Source organism: Chanodichthys erythropterus, chromosome 18 (assembly GCF_024489055.1).
Source record: "Chanodichthys erythropterus isolate Z2021 chromosome 18, ASM2448905v1, whole genome shotgun sequence".
Taxonomy (NCBI): domain Eukaryota; kingdom Metazoa; phylum Chordata; class Actinopteri; order Cypriniformes; family Xenocyprididae; genus Chanodichthys; species Chanodichthys erythropterus.
This window is the reverse complement of record NC_090238.1, coordinates 3,601,001-3,623,160: the sequence shown is the minus strand read 5'-3', so window position 1 is coordinate 3,623,160 and position 22,160 is coordinate 3,601,001. Positions and strand designations below refer to the sequence as shown.

Sequence of the window (22,160 nt, the reverse complement as noted above, 5' to 3'; positions counted from 1 at the left end):
TCACACTTCAGCTTTTAAACCCTCCACCTATCTGACCTGCTAGACTTCTATTCTAAGAGCATTATTGTAAATGTGTTTCTGTTCATTTTTACAAACTGAGACATGATAAAAATGACTTTCTGTGTTTTAGCTAATGTGTTTTAGCTGAGGTAAATGTTTGTTCTCTGCTGTGAGTTGAGGCGATCCTAATATTATCCATGTTTCTTTCATGCGATAACTAGTAGTAAAGAGGAAAAGATAACCGCTTCACTTGTGCTCCACACTGCTGCTTGAACTGAGACACTACAGCGATCTGTCAGCCACATTAAAGAGCGCCAAAAACACATTTATTGCTTGAATTTTCTCAATACATTTGACAGAATTTGAAAGCTGAGATTTTCTTATCAAAAGTGCATCAACTGAAAACAGCACAGACTAAAATATTGATTCTCTGGATTTCTTTCTCAAGTCACTGTCAATGAGTGAGTCATTAGTTTCAGTTGATTCATTCAAACGGCTGATTCTTTCAGAAACAATGTTTATCATAAACTAGCGCTGAGACCATAGGCTGGAGCACCCACGGAAAAATACGAGATATTCTCCATTGATTTTATTCAATAAAATATTGATTGAAGCTTTCAGACACGATGTTCACCATTTTTTATAGTTTATTTAAAGCCGTTTCTATTGCAATATTTTAATGGCAAACGTCGAGAGCGCATCCAAGTGATCCAAGTGAAAAGAATGTGCTTTTGGGTCTAAATTGTCATCTCACTGCGTGGATATAATGGAAATTAAACATCCAGTTGACGTTAATTTGAGTTAAATAAGAAGCGAACTAGCGCTGAAACGTGTTGTTTTTGAAATCATGCTGAGGAACGTTGTGGCTCGTGTAAGTTAGTCTTCAGACATGCGTGTCAATCTATCGCTTCAAAGCAGCTTTACAGTGATAACTGGTATATAATTTTGGCTGCACAGCAGGTCTTAAAGAAAATGGTAAAGCAGGCAGATGTAAAGCACTGTTGAATATCAGATGTCAAGTCAAATGTCCCCAACTAAGCAAGCCAAAGGCAACAGCGGCAAGGAACCCAAACTCCAACAGGTGACATCAGGTGGCAAACAGGTGTTAAAATGGAGAAAAAAACCATGGGAGAAACCAGGCTTAGTCGGGGGGCAGTTCTCTGGGGAACAGTGCTTTGTTAGGATTCAGACAGCTATCATAAGTCCGATGGGATTGCAACATTCAAGTATTTATTCCAGTTCCATCCAGTTGAGGATCGTATTCATCACGCCGGTATGGACGGTTTGTTGAGGAATTGTGCCACTGATTGTCATGTCAATTAGATCACGGCTGAACTGAATCTCAGTATGGATTTATTTATAATATAATTTGGATGTAATGGGGGGTGATGTGGGGCACTGGGCACCCACCGGCGGAAACATAAATCAGCGCATATGGCTGAGACCCACAATCTGCCCTACCTAAACTTACAGCCAGGAGTCGCTACTGATATTGAGTCCGTTATAGGGGTGTGTGATATATATCGCCTGAGATAATATTGTGATTGTTGCTTTAACGATATGCGATTTTGAAATTATCGAGTATTTCTCTCACTTTAGAAAAATACACACAGAGAGTTGCACGCATACACTACGTGATGTAAAGTTAGTCTAGTAGGTTAGACTTGTGCACTGGCACATTTAGAGATCATGACACACGTTGAATGAACGAATCCTTTGAATGAATGATTCAATGACTCACACTTTAAACATTTTGAAGCTTTATATCCTGATCGCTGAACACATCAGACACACTTTTGGCAGAATTCTAATGTCCTTGCGTTATTCAGTCTGAGGGTGGCGCTGTATCGATGATTGACAGACTTTAGTTCACACGACAAATGCACATAATGTTGTTTTAGAATATTACAAGTTAGAAGTTCCAGTGAGGAAAACAAAGTCACGTCTTTTCTCAGAACAAACACAAAACAAACACAACAGAACTACTGTATAAAGGCTATTCACAAGAGCATGTTTAAATTAAAAGATTTATACTTTCATTAATCTGATACGCTACTCCACATAGAAAGAACAGATATGCCAACTAGTTACTGACCTGATGCAGACACATAGGCCTATCTGAAGTGGACTGATATCGTCTTGGTCTGGAGTGAGGTTTATGTAGGATAACATGAAAATAAGCGGCAGTCTGAAATCTGGCCCAATGGCTCTCAATGACAGCGCGCTGCAGTTTCATTTTTCACCACAGATTTACATCATAGACTGTAAAAAAATAGAGTACCTCAGGGATGATGTGTTTTTGTAGGCAAAACGCGGAAGTGAGTTAGTATTTTAGGACTTCTGGTTCCATCGCCCCGAAGTCTATGGGTTTTTTTAATGGTTTTTTGCTAAATCGCCTGAAATAAGGTCTGTGGTCAACAAAGCCTCTAAATATTTTCCCATTTTGATCTATGACATAAAACACACCAGTTATAACCCGATTGTAATTTTTTTTTAAACCTTTATTGTGTCGTAAAAACAGTGGTTGCTAACAAATTGCTAAAAGGGACTACTTCCTTTGGCGGGGACTTTAGACGTCATCATGACAAACAGGACATTTGGACAGCATTTCTCATGAAAAAGTGGATAAGTCAACCCATACTCTATATGGACGTAGTGTCCGTGACGTCACAACCGTAGATTTCTGAAGAGCATTTCTGAAGTGAAAATGAGGCCGCTGCCATCTTAGCAGCGCGTCACCGCACGTCACTTTTCTAAAATCAAAATAAAACCGAACACCTCAAAACTGCAATAAATCAAGGTAAACACAACAGCCTTTTAAACATCTACAAACATCTCAGTTAAGCTCAAGTGCTCAAAAAGAGCGTCCGGAAACGCCACGCCCCTTACCATTAGTTCTTACTGGTCATGTGGGCTTTGGTGGAAATGTAAATAATGGCATCTATATTGCTGTATCAAATTGCGCCCGAATCAGACCCAGATGAACGTCAAGCAGAATCTCTGCATTCGCGGCTTTTAAAGGACGTTTATGAATGGTATTTAATTTTGTGTTTGTGTCAAAGTGTTTAGATGCTGTCACTGCTGTTTGTTAGCTTTCAATATACAGTTTTATCCTGATTAAAGCTTTACTGTAGCCGAATACATGACTGAGTAGTAGCATTTTTGTAAAGGTCTTGTTTAATTTATAGCACGAACAACTGTTTGTATATGAACATAGAAGATTGTTTGTAAAATTTAGCTAACTGGTGTTAATCACCATTTGAATTTTATCCGACTACGCCACCCTGGTGGGAGGCCAGGGAAAATAACTCCCAATAAGACACAGTTAAGTTTCACCAACTGAAGGCAAGGAATCAAGAGAGACGTGAGTACCAATACAAAAATAGACTTTATTATAAAAATCACAGCAATGATTAAAACTCTCTCACAAACACACCCACAATGGCAGAAATATAATAACCAGGGCCAGGATTAGTGGGAACCAGGCAGGCCGGCTGCAGCTCAGGAGGTCATCCAAAACCCATGTCAATTCACACCAAAACAAACACCATATCCACCAAAGGGAAGTTGTATCAGCACACTGTGAAACACAGCAGAATGAAGCAGCTAGCCTCCCCAGTTCCACACACGACCTCACTGGCCCTGGAGAGAAAGAGAAGAGCATTAAAGAAAAACAAATAACAATTCAATGAAACAAGCCAAAAAACAAAATAATAAAGTTACTGCAGCAGCTCTAACACTCGGGTCTCCAGAGGACAACACATAGGCCTACAAACAGATGAATAGCCAGCACTTGAATGGCACTAGAGTGAGGCAACAAGAAATAATAAACAAACCTTTACAACAATACATACAAAGAGAAAATATATATATTAAAAAAAAAAAAAATCAATAATATGATAAAATAAAAAAAGAAAATCAAAACCAAGACAAAAATAACCAAAAAAATCAACGAAATAAACAAATCAAGAAACAAATTAAACAAGAAGTCCAAAAGCTTAACTGATAGGCAGCCTTGTGGACGCGCATCCGAAGCCCACTTTAACAGCCCTGGCGACGCGCAAGGCAGCAGAGCACTATACAGTCCAGATGACCGTAAATGGCACGATCGAAACCAAAATATATCCGTAAGCAAAACAGCAGCTGCGTCACATAAGATCACTAGCTGAGAAGCGGACTTACTGTTCCCCTTCCCCTTTAACCCAGGAGTATAAGAATTAGTCAAAAAAAATTAAACGGAACAACAAATATGAAAGACAAGAGCGGCAACACTTACGATTGATGTATGGTTACTCACTACCAGTACTCACTAGCCAGGGAGAGAGAGAGAAGCACCCCAAGTCACAAACATACTTACCCGTCAAAATAACGGTCCCTTAATAGTACAGCTCCTATCACCTAATTGGTCTACCCACTATACTCCGACCAAACCAATAGGATGGCGTGACTCATCCTGCCACACCAGGGAAGTGTTTTGCAGGGTTTATGATGTCACCAACCCGGGAAGAAGCTCGTTGTAGTCCAAACCGGTCATTTTTGTAGGCATTAAACTGCCATAAATTTAAAAGACAATATCTTTGTTTGCATTGAACTTTCAGCACTGTAACTTTGCAGATACTGTTTATACTCAAGCAGCAACATTACACACTAACTAAAGTCAAAAAAGTGAAATCGCATTGAACCACCCCTTTAAAAAGTCAAAGCCTACTTACTCTGGACGTGCTTTTTTTCCTAGCAGAAATAAACTGCAGCAGAGAAAGTTAGGTGCAGTGTTAATTTCGTTACGAAAACTATGACAAAATGTTCGTTGATGACCTTTTTTTCCATGACTAAGACGAGACGATGAGAGACGACACCAATATCGTATTACGATAATAACACGTTCCATATCGTTGACGAAAAAAGATGAGACTGAAATGTGGCTAAAAGACTAAAAACTTTGTCAATGTCACTCTTTTGAAATCACTTTTTGTTTTTGTCGAATAAAGGAGACAAAACATTACAGACTGTCTTTACGAGCGGTCACGCTTACAGTTGCCAGATTTCCTGAATTCAAACCCCCAATCAGAGCTTTTCTGTTAAAAAAACACGTTTTACTTAATCTTTGTAATCTGGCAACCCTGCATGAGCCCTCTCTACACAAGAAGTGTGGATGATCTGAAAACACAGACAAGTAAGCTGGAGTTCAGCAATCTTCATTTGAGATTTTCTACTTAAATTAAAGTGTTAATCAATTGGTCTATTTTGCGCTGCTGACTAAATCTGTGACCAAATTGTAGGCTGATATCCAGCAGTGGCTCTCAAACTGATGTATGCAAACAAAATGCTGAGTTAAAATAACATAAAAACTGAACATGTATTTCTAGCAGGTAAAATGCCTTAAATTCACGACATTCATTCACCTCAATTACCTCATCTTTCGCAGTCAAAACTGACTGACTCCACGCCAGCAAATTGCACTACATTAGTGCTGTTCTCGACAATATACCTTTGTAAAAGTGGGGATTTCCTACTTACTAACAAGAACAAATATAGATACAGACTGTTATTGTTTTTAATGTTGATCATATTATACGAGCAAGAATCTACCCCTAGCCTGTTTGGCACACCGCCTGTTTTATTTAACAGATCAACTCTTGTAATCTGTGTGCCAAAAATGCGCGAACAGCACAGAGAGAATGTTACAGTGTAGTGAAGTGCAGATCAGCAGTCCTGACTGTTGTTTTGAGCAATACACCGAGTTTATTTCATTGAGTATGTCCCTCAAAACAATGTTTTATTTTCTCTGGTAGCTAAATTTCTAAAGCAAAGTCACAGATCATTGTGCGACTCGCAACGTAAGGTGCACAGAGTAGCCTATTAAATTCAGGAATGAATCCGAGTCTTTCAACAAATCGGTTATTCACCAGCCATACAGCCTTTTATTACTGAATGAATCAGCGTTTCGAGCGAATCGATTGAATAAAATGACTCATTCATTAAGTTTCATATTTCTGTATTAAAAGCATTTTGTATAAAACATATCATTAATGTCATCGCATTATTTGCTCTGCTGTGTGAATGTATTTACGGACCTCTCTGAGCAACATTAAATTGTGAAAGGGCCATTCCACCGAATGGGTGCCATTTGCTTGTTGTAATTCTTCAAAATTAAACTTTATTTTTTATATTTTTTTCAACACTGAATATAATTCTACACACATTTAACTATTCAAAATGTGTATTGGTCAATCTCAGGCAACTTTATTTAATTTTTTACAAGGTTTCAACGCAGAAGATGGATGCGTGTTTTCTAAGTCCTGTTACCAAAACTCAAGTGCCATTTAAAAATCATGTTTAATAGCATGTCAGTTAATTCCTTTGTATTCACCTCAAGAAAGTGCTTATTTTGAAGAAATGGTTGGTTATTTGTTCAAATAATTGATATTTGTGAGAAAAAAAATCACTTTATATTAAGACAAGGTGTATTTTAATAAAAAAACGCAAAACAATTTTCTCATTTAAAAGAAGACAAAAGCCTCAAGTTTATATATTTTTAAATAATTTAATTTATTTAACAATTGTGTAAATGATGGATCACACAAAACTGAAAAACAGTGGTTTAACTTTATTTTTCTAGAAAATAAATTAATTTAGTAACAGGACTGAGCACTTTGTAACAGGAATGATCACTGGGTAACAGGGCTGAGTGTCCATATGTGTGTGAGAAAAAGAGTGTGTCCACGGCCGTGTATGCATGTGTGTGAGTGAGATTTCTGTGCTGAAGGGATGTTCTATATGCTAGTAGTACATAACAGTGAAGGAAGTGGAAAGAGAAAGAAGGAGAGCGAGGAAAAGAGAGAGGGGGGAGAGGGAGGGAAGGAAAGACAAAAAAGGGGGGAAAAAATAGGGTTGCGGGTATGTTTCACTCCATCCCTTGCAGCATGCCATGGGTGTGTGTTTCTTGCACCTGCAAAGTATAGGTTCTCTCCATCTTCTACAAAAGATAAGAAAGAGAAAGACAAAAAGATGAAGTCACATCATGGTGGACTGGCTCCCTGCAATGTATGGCATTCATATTGAAAAACTAATCCTAAAAATCTACAATTTAAGTAATTTCAACTGTAAAACTCACGATACAGGTGAATAGTATTATAACAGCCAATATTAAATCACAAAACAGAGGACTCTACTCACTTCTGTTACTCTTAACTCAGTCATGTTATTTTTCATATAAGTAACAGGACTGAAAGTAACAGGATTGAGTTTTCAAGCAAAAAATCAAATACTTGACATATGGACACATGGCGCACATGCTAATAGCATGAGGACACTGAGCAAATACTGGTGACTTACCCAAAGTTAATATTTTTAAAATAAATAACTTTAAAGAAATAATTTAGGTAACAGGACAGAATGTTGTGATTGAACTTCTCGGTCATAGTTACAATTTCATGAAATATACAGAAATTAAAATAAGATAACTTGGATTGGATTGGATTGAACTTTACTGTCCAGTCTGTTTTCACAGAGAGGAAATTTTTCTTTGACACTGTAACACACATTCACTGCTTAGAAATCACATCACACATCAACAACACAATTCTATAATTAAACACTGTAAGAAAGAAAAATTAAAAATATCAACAGCCATTCTATTATTTCAATTAAAATACTGTACGATTCAAGATAATCACTGCCAATGGAAAAAAATATATTTTATAGACATTTTTTCTAGCCAAGGGAATTTTTAGTCTACGTCCAGATGGGAGCAATTCAAAAGCAGAGTGAAGAGGATGTGTATTGTCTTTAAAAATCGCAATTGCCATTTTACCCATGAAATGATCGAACAAGCTCTGAAGTGGCTGTTGTTTTTGTCCAGTAATCTTATTTGCTTGATTAATTATTTGTGAGAGTTTGTTCTTTTGTTTTAATGTTAGATTGCCGTACCATGAAACAATATTCTATGTGAGAATACTCTCTATCATTGATCGATATAACATAGTTAGGGTCTGAGGAGACCCAGGCGTTGTCGTGCTTTTTTATGAATGTACTCCACATTACTTTCAAAATTAAGTTTCTCATCTATAATTGTACCCAAATATTCAAAATTCGAGACCTGCTCTACAGTTTTTTCCTTTATGACAACTGGTTTATATTCAGATACGGTATCTACTCTTCTCAACTGATTTCTCAAACATAGCTCCTTTGTCTTTTCAATATTAAGATGTAAAAAATTACTCTTAAACCAACAAATAATACTGTCAATCTACTCAAAATATGAGGTGCAGTTCATTTCTTTCTGACATGAAACCAATGCCATATCATCGGCATATTTTATAAGGGTAAGGTTATCGTCATTGCACTTCAGTTCATTTATGTATACGGAAAATACATCTAAAAGCAACTTCAGATGCTGCTGTGCCTCTGCAGCGCAAGATGCCTTTGGTTGAAACAAAAAGAAACAAAAGTCAAACTCTAATATTGACTAAATTTATGATTTTAAATGTAAAGATGGCATAGGCCTATATTTAATAAGATATAGCTATTTTAAAAAGGTAGCCTTATTTGACTAATTTATGATGGTAATACAGTAGATGGTAATAAATATAAAAATATATATTAATCTCTGGCTTTATTGTTCAGTGTTATTTCATAGTTTACCCTTAAACACGTAAATGAACGGCAAGAACGCATTCAAAGTTTCGTTTTCTGTTCTGTTTTCAGTTAAAAAGGTGTAATTTAAGCGTCATTTGAGTTATTAATTAATGATTTTACAACGAAAAGTGATTCAATCAAAAACTTTAGCTTGATAAACTTTATCTTAGAACTGCTTTAAGGCCAAAACAAAATCTGTCTATTAATTTTCCTATTATCACTGTGCTTTGAAACAATCTGTATTGTAAAAAGCGCTATATAAATGAAGATGACTTGACTTGACCCTTGAATAGATTCTGCGCTTCAGTACAAGCTTATGCATTCTCTCTGTGCTGTCCAGTGCGGCGCGCAGCCTCCGGCACACAGATTTTAAGAGTTGGTCAGCTGATTTGAGTGTGCCAAATAGTTTGGCTAGTTGTGAGAGCAGATGCCACATAAATTATTATTTAATACGATAAATTAGTATTTCACGGCATGCAAATTTATGTGTAAACAGAAGAAATCTCTGTCTAGGCTCTGCCCTGGCACGGGTTGTGTCGAGCCATTTATTAGTCTGGCTGTTTGATGAGAATGAGATTAAATGTAGTTGCAATAATAATGTCTTGATCTTTGGTTGACCAATCAGCGGAAAGGGGCGTTTTATTCTCGCCCATATAGAGATCGAAAATTCAGGCTGTTTATCCATTTTGGTTTTATTGTTTTTCCATTCGGCGGATTAGAGCAAAGTGTGATTAAAACACAAATAAAAATATGTAAAAACGACTCAAGATTTGTTTATTAACTCTCACGAGGAGGGTTAAATATGTGATTTAGAAGACAAAAACGAGAAAACAAATTATCCGAAGGTACACAGTCCCCCGAATATCCACACGATTTCAAATGTGACATTGATTTTACTCAACAGTTCAACAAACAAAAGGGTATTATTAAGTGATGTACATTTTAAACAGTATTGTCAGTATTTTGCTCTATTTTGCAATGAAAGCCACAGCACAACTGCAGCACACAAGCTGTTTCGTGAACGAATCTGCAGCTTTGAATGAACTAAAGATTCAATGACCCATTCATAAATACAGCCGCTTGCTTTGATACTGAAAGAATGAATGACTCGATGATTCACTCATAAAAACAGTGACTTACCGCCACCTACTGGTGGATTTAATGTAATATTTAATAAAAGTATAATAAAATAAAGTAAAATAATAAAGTAAAATAATAAAAGTATCACTTCATTTTTATCATCATTGTATTTATTGATTTTTTTAAGAAATATTTATTTTATAAAGATATTCATAAAGGTAAAAAAATGGGCAAATATTGTCCTATAATGGAAAAGGTGTAACTGTACGCAGAAGGATGTTAAATCCCTCAGGGGGTACGACACTCTAGAAAGTTTGAGAACCACTGAAAAGGGATTTGTAGAATTGCACAAGTGCTACTGCTAAGAGTGCAATGTCAATACAGCCTGTTAACTTGATTCAAATTTTTCATAAGCTTAAATGAATTGGTCTAAAGAGAAAAATTACGACTATTTTGTCTAAAGATAAAATAGCTATCAAATTAATGTTGGTAACTGTAGCTTGACTAAAAGTAATGACTAAGACTTGACATAAATGCAATGACCTTTCGTCGACTAGAACTAGACTAAAATATGAAAGACAAAAATGACTAAAATGTGACTAAGACCACTGTAAAAAAAAAATTGTTCACTCAACTTATATTTTTTAGTTATCTTTTTGCTTTGACTCAGTTCAGTTTTATTGACTTAATCTACTAAGTATGTTCAACTTAAAAAAATTTAGTTGACACAGTTAAAATAGTTGACTTATTTCTACTAACCTGGACTTGTAAAGATTAGTTGAAATACGATAACTTAAATTTTCAAGTTATCTGTACTAAAATTTATGTTCATTCAACTAAATTTTTTTCTCAACTTGCAACAGCACATTCAACCAAATAATTAGATTTTTCCATACAAACGGTTTTATTTTCAATAAATTCACAAAGATGAACGTATATTTACTTACCAGAGTTGATGATGATAATGGAAGATAAATCTGCCGCGTGCCGACAAACTCTCCAGCTGCCAGTCTATGCCAGCAATGCCGATGAACGAACGAGACCTTTTTCGCGCTTCACGTGATCTCGCGATAAATAATGAGAACTTATATCTTAATGGTTCAGCATATGTTTTTAAATTGAGGCGACACATACTCTAGTTCAGTGAACTTACAGACTAGTTGAGATAGTAAAAACCTAACATGTTAAGTTGAACGAACAAATTCAGAAACTGGGCATTGCTGGGCAATGTTGCCGTCAAAAGGCAACCTGATGAGACACAGGGCAACTAATTAGGGCAACAGACAGTTGGCAGCAACCAATCATACTATTGCCAACTCAATAAATACTTTATTATAAACACTTGTTAGGCACTTTATTTCAACTTTTCAAATATTTTCTTCATTTTTATTAAAAATAAATGCCTTTCCGATCTGATTTGTGACAGAAAAGGGAGAAGAGCGAGTTCGGCAAAAGGCGGATTCGAACCCGCGTCGATCGCATCAAAAGCTATTCAAATGTCAAACGCCCTACAGCCTACGCTACTACAGACGTTGCAAAATCCCGTCTTTTTAGTATTTAACTGAAATCATTCAATAGCTTCATTACAGCATACACACATTACTTTCGGACAGTTGTTGGTATTTTAAGCAATATATGAGGTAAATTCACTGTTTTGGGTTGACACATGACAACTTACTAGCATAAAAAGATAAAAGTTCACACTCCTTTTCTCCGCTCCACTGCCGCTGAGAGGCCGCCATCTTGTTTGAATTTTTTCTGAAATCTCCGAACCGGTCACGTGATCGGCTGCTAACATTCTGATTGGAGGATCTCAAAAAATTGCCCACAACCGATCTAACGTATCCAGATATAAATTTGTTGCTCATTCTCAATGGGAAAGTGCCCAAGCAACGTTGCTCAGCAACATTGCCCGCAACATTGCTCAAAAAGTTGCCCCGTGTATCATCACCTTAAGAATAAATAAAAAATGGCTGCCAAAATTAACACTGGTTAGGTGCCATGCAATATGTAACAAATAATTGCATAACTCATTACAAATGTATTAGAGTAAAGAGTACATATTTATTAAAAAATGTAGTCAAATAGAAAGTAAAAGTTGCTAATAACTTTGATGCTCAGAAACAGGTACAAAATAGCCATAAATAACCTTCAGTACACTAAATGATGTTTTATTAACAAAATTCGGGAGGAGCAACGTTCAAATAATCTGACTACCCAGCTAACACACGACGTAACAGTTACGTAATGTATTCGTACTTTTTGGAAATGTCATGACTTACTAACTGACAACGTAACTACGACGTCGCATGCCAGTAATTTCATTACCTTCAGATTACCATCTCACAACGTCGTCAGTACGTTCTCCTAACGTTATAAGATTACCAAGAACGTTCCAGATACGTCCTCTATTCGTAATATATTGGTAATTCCATGACTTACTAGTAACGTAACTACAACGTTGTATGCCCGTAATAATATTACCATCAAATTACCATATCACAACGTCGTCAGTACGTTCTCCTAACGTTACAAGATTACCAAGGACGTTCCAAATCCGCCTCTATTCGTAATATAATGGTCATTCCATGACTTACGAGCAAGGTAACAGCAACGTCATGTGCTCGTAATTTCATTACCATCATTTACACATTCTTTATATGTTATTATTACCAGAATTTGCAATATAAAACGTGTAATTAAATGTCGGACACAAGACTGAAATGTCCCCTTAAGAAAAAAAAATGTTTCTTTTCACTAAATCAGAGTATGGATGACTGCTTTTTATATATAGTGACGTGACATACAGCGCGCGCCTCCACAAAAATGGAGTGCGCGCGTGCCCACAGTATGTTGATAAGAGTGTAAAGTTAATTTTTCTGAGAGAAGAATTTATTTTTCCGAGGTGACAATGAATAAATGGCTTTTATAAAAATGCATAAAGTTAACTTTGGAAAGACGCAAAACCTTTTTTTATTGTTATGTTTACGTTAGTGCAGGTGGCCGTTAGAGTTGCCATGGCAACCGGGAAAACATTCAAGCTGCTGGAGAGGACAGCGTCGACGTTTCTCCGTGTTTCTCGTCAGTTTTATAGCAATAAAGTTCAACAACTGCGTCAGATTGGTTAAGTAACATTACCCACAGTCTACTTTAAGTACTTTTGTTAATATTTTTACCTCTGTGATTTCCTTGATCGTCTGAAATATATGTTAGCAAAACGTTACGTTAGCATAGCATATGTTTTTAATGATACTGAGAGCAAAACGTCTTGAATGCTTTTATTTTATGTTTCGCTGTAGGCTATATGTTTTTATTTATAGTTTGAGTGTATTTCATTATTTTTATTTGGAGTTTTGTTCATGTTCTGTGTGTTTTTCAAAATAAATGAATTGAATTAATTTCGAGTCTGCATTCATCGTTCACAGCTGTTGGAATAGCCTTTACATTAGTTTGGGCAAATGAGGACATAAATTAGGTTAAACTACTGCAAGTCCGCCCATAGAAAAATAAATAAATATAATAATTACCAACTGATGACCAACACACAACTATTGATACACAGCGTTGCCACGACGTCGCAGTTACCAACTGGCAACGTCACAAAGTTACGTTGTGGCGACGTATAGGCACCTTTCACTTTTCCGGTTGCCGCCACAATGAAAGTTTGGTCACCAAATTACGTTGCAGTTACGTAACAGTCACGTATTTTGGTTAGCTGGGTAATCATCACGTCATCTCGGCCAGCTGTCAGCAATCAGTAATCAACATATCTACCCAATCAGCATGAGTGAAAGCATATATATTAGACACGGTCGACTCACCCATATTCCTCGACAGTTTGACAGCATCCCTCCACCACCCCGTCTCCTCACACCTGCACTGGTTACTTTCCAGATACTAACCAGGATGGGGGGGGGGGTAATCTGGGTTCGGGCCAAAATACCGAGCTCGGAGCCCTCTCCTCGGACAGCACGCCAAATACGCATACTACTACGCATACTATTTTATATCTGATTATTTGTAAGTGTGAACTCGTGAACTAGGGGAGAGCGGGGCACAACCTAACGCTTTTTGACTTTCTCAGTTTGTGTAAACCTACTCAGGGTTCAGAAAATTTATTTTGTTCCACATTAATTTCACACATGTCTGGTACAAATGTGTGGCTTTGTTTCATTAATGCAGTGTATACTTTTTTCTTTATTTACCCCAAAAGAAGGGAATGACAACATGCCCCATAGGTGGAGCACATTGTAACATGACCATATGACAGCTGAAAATGTGATCTGATCTAATCAAAATAATATACATGACAAACTAAAATATTGTCATTAATAGAAAATTATTTCTTTCATATAAAATAAAAGCATTTTTTTAGAAATTCAAATTGAAATAATTTTGACAATGAACACTGCAGAACACAGCTGTACAGCCTAGATCAAAACAATACAGACAAACAGCTCAAGAAACACATTCAGAAACACACAGAGCTGAACTCAACACTCTCCTCCCTCCACTCACAGCTCTCACTGAACACCAGACAAATACACGAGCCAGTACCAATGCTGAACATTGATTAAAATAATATTTATGAATGTTCAGGTTCTTCCTCTCAGTCTTTATTCACCTTTTCTCCATGGTATCTGAACAGACATTCATAAAAGTTAATTTTGCCAATTGTATTGGTAACTGTATAGAATAGCATCGCTCTAATAGCGGGTCACATTGTAACGCAGTGTTACAGCGAATCCTATCTGTGCAACTGGAATTTAAACCTGGTTAGTGTCTTCTGCTAGTTAGCGAAAGATTAAAGAACGTCTCAGGTTACGTATGTAACCATAGTTCCCTGAGATAGGGAACGAGAAGCTGCGTCCGATAGGAACGCTTTGGGAACGCCTCCAGCGTGATAGCGTCTGATGCACGACTGTCAACTAGTCCAATGGCGAGAGTGAACGTCGCGGGCGGGTGACGTCACGACCAGGAAAGGATAAATGCACATCCGGTGCAACCGGCTTCAGGCAAAACGATCACAGGGATGCAGGGAGTATGGAAACACGACGTCTCGTTCCCTATCTCAGGGAACTATGGTTACATACGTAACCTGAGACGTTCCCTTTCGAGGGAACTCGCGCTGCGTCCGATAGGAACGCTTTGGGATCGATATACCAAAACGCCATAATCACAAATGCCTGTCTGTGTGAAACTCTGGCACACTTAAGACAGCGAAACCGATGATCCTGGAGCTGCGTCCAGGTCAAGGTCATAATACCTTACAAAGGTGAGTGGCGAGGACCAACCGGCCGCATCGCAGATCTCTTAAGGCCTTGGAGGCCGCCATACTCCTAGTCGAATGTGCTCTGACAGCTAATGGACACTGCTGGCCAGAGACCTCGTAAGCAAGTGAAATAGCCTCGACTATCCACTTGCTTACCGTGTGTTGCTGGACGACCTCTGTTATGTGGTCCAAAACACACAAATAACTGATCTGCTTTCCTCCACAGGGCAGTTCTGTGGACATATGTGTCCAATGCTCGCACTGGACACAGCAGATTCGACTTCTCCTGGTCTGGTGTAATGAATGGAGGAGGATAAAAGGCTTGCAGCACAATAGGCCTTGGAACATTAGTCAAAACCTTCGGAATATATCCAGGTTTGGGGTAAAGGAAGGCTTTGACCATCCCCGGAGCAAACTCAAGACAGGTCGTGGACACTGAAAGGGCCTGAAGGTCTCTTACTCTTTTAAGGGATGATACGGCGAGAAGGAAGACAGTCTTAAGTGTCAGGAACTTAATCGACGCTCAGCACGTCTAATTCCTCAGAACTAGAGTGCTGATGCGACGAGCCCTGTCCCTGGGCGGAAGAAGCCGCGGGGCGGGCTTCCGACACCAGAGAGGGGGCGCGGGATCTGCCAGGTGAAGGCTGAGAAAAAGCACTCATGCTCGTCTCAAGCCCCGCTGACAGATCCATCTGCGAGCCCCACGACATCTTTCTCCACGCTGCCTCAGCAGCAGCGGGTCCAGAGCCGTGGGGAACGCTTGCCTGCGCACTTTCCTCGAAAAGTGCGAGGCGGGAGCGGAGCGTTTTCAGGGGAAGTTTTTCACAATGCTCGCATTCAGCCCCCTCGAAGGCTGAAAGAGCATGCTCCGCTCCCAAACACTTAACGCACAAATCGTGTGTATCCCCACCCGAGAGAAAACGAGGGCAGGGAGGAGCACACGGTTTAAATGCAGGTGTGTTCGCCATAACTGATATATATTGTGCTGTATGATAACGGGACAGACAACAATAAATAGACAACGACAGTTTCACATAGAGCGCTTTTGCTGAGGCAGAAAAGCTGAAGCCGGTTGCACCGGATGTGTATTTATCCTTTCCTGGTCGTGACGTCAACCGCCTGTGACGTTCACTCTCGCCATTGGACTAGTTGACAGTCGTGCATCAGACGCTATCACGCTAGAGGCGCTCCCAAAGCGTTCCTATTGGACGCAGCGCGAGTTCCCTCGAAAGGGAACTAACAGATAGGAGATTAAAATAATATCAGATTTGTCTCATTTTAAATAAAAACAAATATATAGATGAAAAATGAACACTTAAATTTGCTATTGTTAAATAAATGTTCAGTGATATCTTCCAAAGATTTCTGAATTTTGGACAATTTTTTTCTCTATATTTTGCCAATATGGCATCTAGTAAATATGCTAATTTTCATCATGTGTGGAAGTATTTAAACCATGTGTGTTATAATTAACCCAACGCTAGTTTGTGTCCCGCGCTTCCCTAATTACATTTACACAAACACACTCCTGGTTTTGGGAAATGGACTGTAATTTTAGGATGATTCATACAATTGTTTCTACAAGGTTTATGATGCTTTTGGGAAATGTGGCCCTGTAAGTTTTGATCTGAGAGAGTGAAGAGTGTGTCATTGTTCTCCACAGGTTGGATTATTGTGGTGTCACAGATGAAGGTTGTGCTGCTCTGGCTTCAGCTCTGAGATCAAACCCCTCACACCTGAGAAAACTGGATCTGTCTGTGAATAAACTAGGAGACTCGGGAGTGAAGATGATTTCTGCTGTACTGGAGAATCCTCACTGTAAACTGGAGGATCTGGGGTAAGATCATTTCTCTGATAGTCACATGATCTGGTGCTCAGAGAGACATATTTTTAAATAGTTCATAGTGAGACCAAAACTAAACAAATGAAATAATAAATAGCACAAAAACAAATATAAACTATCAATAAACATGATGATGAAAAAAGAGGTGCAGAAAGAAGCAAAATGAAGAATGTCAATTTGTGATAACTGAAGAGGAATCTCGGTAATGCTTTAGATTAAAGCCCGGAAAGTACTGCGTAACTTTCAATAATTATAGTGTAACTATACAGTAAATACGTGTAAGTATAGGGGAACAGTATTTAAAGTCTTGGGAATAAAGGGGTAACAACCAGGAAAATAACAAATGATTTATACTGTAAATATTTTATAACTAAGGGGTACTTACACTGTTATGATAGACAACAATCTTATGTTTAGGAGCAATTTAGCGAGAAAGTACACTGTTTAAGTTGTTTCAAGGCAAGTAGAAAGAACTATTGCAATCTTTTTTAATACATGGGGAAATATGCTTTTGTTTCATGTAGTCACAGGGTAAATATGACATTACGGGCCGTAAATTAAAGTGGAGCTTGTTACCCTCTTATTTCATGTAGTTACAAGATAAGTAATTAAAAAAATGCAAACAATCTGATATCACTGACCCCGAAACCTTTATTTGAAAAACAACTTTATTAAAAACAGGTTTACAACACTTATTATTTTTTTTTTAAAATCAATTTTTCATTTCAAATTCTAAAGTCCTGAGAGAATGTAACAAGTTTGACCTTTTTTTGTTGTTGTTGTTGTTGTTTCTCGGTGCACTTTCTCACTTAATTGCTCCCAAACGTAAGATTGTTGTCTATCATAACAGTGTACGTACCCCTTAGTTATAAAATATTTATAGTATAAATAATTTGTTATTTTCCTGGTTGTTACCCCTTTATTCCCAAGACTTTAAATACTGTTCCCCTATACTTACACATACTTACCCTATAGTTACACTATAATTATTGAAAGTTATGCTGTCAATTTGTTGTAATTAATTTATTGTAATATTAGCTACATTATGTCATACAGAGATGCTTTATTAGTTATCTTTAAAACATATATTGGCTTCTGAGAGAGTGAACAGTGTGTCATTGTTTTCTACAGGTTGAGATATTGTGGTGTCACAGATGAAGGTTGCGCTGCTCTGGCTTCAGCTCTGAGATCAAACCCCTCACACCTGAGAAAACTGGATCTGTCTGGGAATAAACTAGGAGACTCAAGAGTGAAGATTATTTCTGCTGGACTGGAGAATCCTCACTGTAAACTGGAGAAGCTACAGTAAGATCATACGTGACTCTCATATGAAACTGCCACTGTGAATTTTGCAATTTCAGTAATTCAATTAAAATGGAATAAAATGCAAGGAAACCTATTATTACATTAATTCATTCAAATTACCATTCATCAATTTAAAGGGTTAGTTCAGTCAAAAATATATATTTTTTCAACATGGTAGCCAATTATTAATCTCATCCAAAATAAAAGATTGTTTAGATAATATGTGTGTGTAGTGTGTATATTTGTTTTGTATTTGTATATATATACATGTATATATTTAAGAACAATATAAAAATATATACATATATAATTTAAATTATATACATGTAAACAATTTTTTTAAATATATACATGTATGTGTATGTGTTTAAATATACAAAATAAATATACACAGTACACACATATTATGTACACTAACTTTTCTTTTGGATGAGATTAATCGTGATTAATCGTTGAACAGCTCTAGATAAACCATATATTGTTGCAATCATGTGTTTATTGTCTCCAAAACGTTTCTATCTGCATGTTATAGTGATCTCTGGAAGAATTGTTCATGTTAAGAGATTTCCTGGAATGTCATCTGGTCTCGCATCAACAACACACATGCGTCGTGTTGCTCTCGTACTGATAGTCACACTGAAAAACACATTCAGTCAGTATTAACACAGTCCATTTATTTTAATTGTAGGAGAAAACTGGAGAAAGTTGAACTTTTTTACAGGTTTAACCGGGTGTGTCTCATTCGTTCTGAAAAGTGAAGCCACGGGCTCTTTGATCGCCCCCTGGAGGCTGGATGCAGTACAGGTCATAAACCCCGCCCTCTCAATGCAGTCGAATGAGACTTCAGTGAAAACTTAAAAATAAATTCTGCTTCAAATAAAACTTTCTGAAAGATGGTTTTGGTCATTTAAGGTAGTTGTTATCACACTGATATATATTCAATTGTTCATTTTTGTGATGATTTAGATTTTAGCTAGCAATTTGATGCTATAAAAACGGGCGTGTCGTCATGATTCGAAGTTGATTGACAGGTTGTCTGAGGACTGTCGGAGCTTCGAGGGGAGATTGAAGATGTATTAACTAACTGTTAATTTTCGATTTATTTGTTAATTAACACCAACAAAATGAGTTGTTCAGCAGTAAACTGTACTAACCGACCTACAGGATCTGACGGATCACTGAACTTTTTTTCTGTAACATCAAATGTGGGAGTTATAAGCTAATTAATAAATGTTATTAGTTAAGATAACACACCTAATGTTAACCATGTCGGGAAAAAGCAGGTGATCGTTATCTGGCAGTTACTTATTATTTTTATGGGTATAAAATAATAATTAGCAGGACAAAACTAATGATAGCATACTCTAATTACAGCAATCGATCTCCTGTAACGTTAGGATAATAAGACTCTTTATATATTTGAAAACATTTTTAATGAAATCTAAGCAATTTCTGTCCCTCCATAGACAGCTACAAAACTAAAAGAGTTCATAAAGAGATTGTAAATCTATTTGTTAACTATAGCGTGAAATATGTGATATTGCGATTGTCAAATATGTGCAAGTGGATGTTTTGCTGTTTAAGCACCTTTATAACGATCGTGTTAGTTAAGCTTCTCGCGATGGGCGCTGCCATGTTAGTTTGTGCCGCACAGAGAATCGAATCGGTTGGATTTACAACACATGAATTCACCTACTTCTCCTGAAATACATGAAAGTAATTGAGCCGCTGAACTGGGGAAAAACTTAAAAGCTATTACACATTGTGTATCTGATATGAGTAAAACGTGTCATCTAATTATAAAGGATTGTTATTGCCGCTTCTATAGACATCATTGTGTATTTTAATAACTCTACATGTATCGTTTTGTTTGTATTCAAGTGCATTTAAATGACCGAAACCTAAAATAAACATTATGTGGTTGAAAACACTGCATATTTGTGATATAAAGCGCTGTGCGTGCCTGTCTCTGTCAATGAAACTAGGGAGTTTGGCCTTCTCTGGCAGGACAGGACAGCTTGACATATGCAGATAGCTTCTTGTTGCACATCTTGTTAATCTGCCTCTGGTACTCCGAATAAGCAGAGATTCCATCTACGTGAATAACTCTCCAACTCTGCTATGCTCAACTCAGCTGAGCCCAGGCGTGCCTCATCGTTAGTGATGCGCTTCTCAAGAATTGCAGATTTCTCCTTAACGTCCTTTATCTCAGCACACGCAAAGTCAATGGTTTTCTTGAGACCCTCAATTCGCAGGGTATTATCAGAGATCAGTTTCTCCAGCGCATCGGATCTGGAGTTAATGAGTTGCGAGAGTTGTAGCACTATGTCAGAAGTCTCCATTACCGCGACTGAGGTAGGTAACTGATCAGATTTACCTTTCTTTGGCACAGGTGATTTGCTGGGGGTGACAGGTATAGGGGTAAAATCTTTCTCGGCCGATATATAGTCATGGACATTTTCCTCCTTACTAACATCTGACGTGATGGTTGATTTAGACTTGATGACGTTTTTGTTTGATTTCTCTCCCTTTTACGATCAAAGGTCGCCATTTAGTAATCCAGAAGTTGTTTAGACAATTAATAGCCAACACTCTTTGACTATGTGATGATTAAACTGTCGCTTTACTTTAATATAACACTTTAAATTCAGCGGTTCTCCTTACATCATGTATTTAGGGCGCCATCTTGAAACCCCTTGTCCGACGAGTTTCTCGGCATGCTTACGTCACACTTCAAGTTATGTCATGCATGAACTCTCAACCCTTGCATGCACATGCAGAAGACAGTTGGTCAAAAGTTTTAAAAATATTAAAATATTTGGTATTTTTCTTACAATTACGTATCGTTTCACTACAGAAGACATCGATTCATCCATTGGGGTCGTATGGATTACTGTAGTTATTACTGTTTGTGCTGTTTGATGCTTCGACTTTTAGGAACACATGAGTTTGCAGATGATTGCGTTCCCACATGATTTATTTTTTTCCGAAAAACCTTTTTGTGTTCATCTTAAGAAGGAAAGTCGTACATCTCAAATGGCATGAGGGTAAAAGATGAGTAAACAAGCCCATTTCCGGGTGTAGGCTACACTGTAAATTCTAACAAGTTCAGTTTACTTAAAAAAAGTTTGGAAACCGATTGCTTAAAGGGAAAACTGAAGTTAAGTTAATAATCTATTAAAAGTAAAGAAATCTAACTCTTCCCAAGTAAATTAAGTAATAAATATCAAGTTAGTTTAATGTCAATTCTAGTTAACATACTCTAGAATATTTACTAATCTTACTTAAGATTTAATAGTAAGATTACACGAGAAATTCCATTTAACTAACAGTGTTATATTGTGTTCTGCAAACATCTTAAATACTATTATTCTCAACATGGCTTTAATCTGCCATTTTTTCTTCAAGCAAAGTGAAAGAAGAATAGTATGTTGTACTGACAAAAGTTTTGTTAGTATAGTTCACTTACACGAGAGTACTGCTAATTAAAAGAAGAACTGTAGAGAGTACTTAATTTACTTTAAATAAAATTTTATTGTCACCATTGTTGTGGTTTGCATGCTGAATGTTGAGATCTGTGTGTGGCTCAAGCGTGGTCAGCTATTAGCTACTGTTACAGATACTCAATTAAAAGTTTAACAAGATGTTGATAACATAGTGTTAGCACAAACATTTTAAAACATTACTACTGAATACGAAAATTAAACATCTAACTAAACAACATTCAGTTAGAAATCAGATCATCTCTTAAAAGTTATTTTTTTATTACTTCTCTTCCTTTGAATCCACAAACAATGATTTCTTGATGCATGACTGCACCAAAATGGAGAGAATTATACAATCTTTAACAAAGTTCCAAGTGCCCAGCCAAAGGGAACATGAATCACCATCATGGTAAGTTAAAAAAAAAAAAAAAAAAAAAATTTTTAGGAAAATCAACATCAAACTAATAATCTTAACTTGGGTTTTCTGAGTAAATAAGCCATTAATAGACAGCAAGAATAGCTTTTACTTTTATTACAC

At 37.1% G+C, this 22,160-nt stretch overlaps 1 protein-coding gene across 7 annotated transcripts in view; it reads left to right on the top strand.

The window, feature by feature from the left end:
- Positions 1–22,160, top strand: part of LOC137007107 (NACHT, LRR and PYD domains-containing protein 12-like) — a 301,858-nt gene that overhangs the window by 254,688 nt on the left and 25,010 nt on the right. For 6 of the 7 annotated variants that reach the window (XM_067368417.1, XM_067368419.1, XM_067368414.1 and 3 more), the window contains exons 5-6: positions 16,653–16,826; positions 17,964–18,137. In XM_067368417.1, coding sequence (XP_067224518.1) covers positions 16,653–16,826; positions 17,964–18,137 — 348 coding nt within the window. The remainder of the gene's footprint in view (positions 1–16,652; positions 16,827–17,963; positions 18,138–22,160) is intronic. The other variant, XM_067368421.1, reaches the window with a different exon arrangement.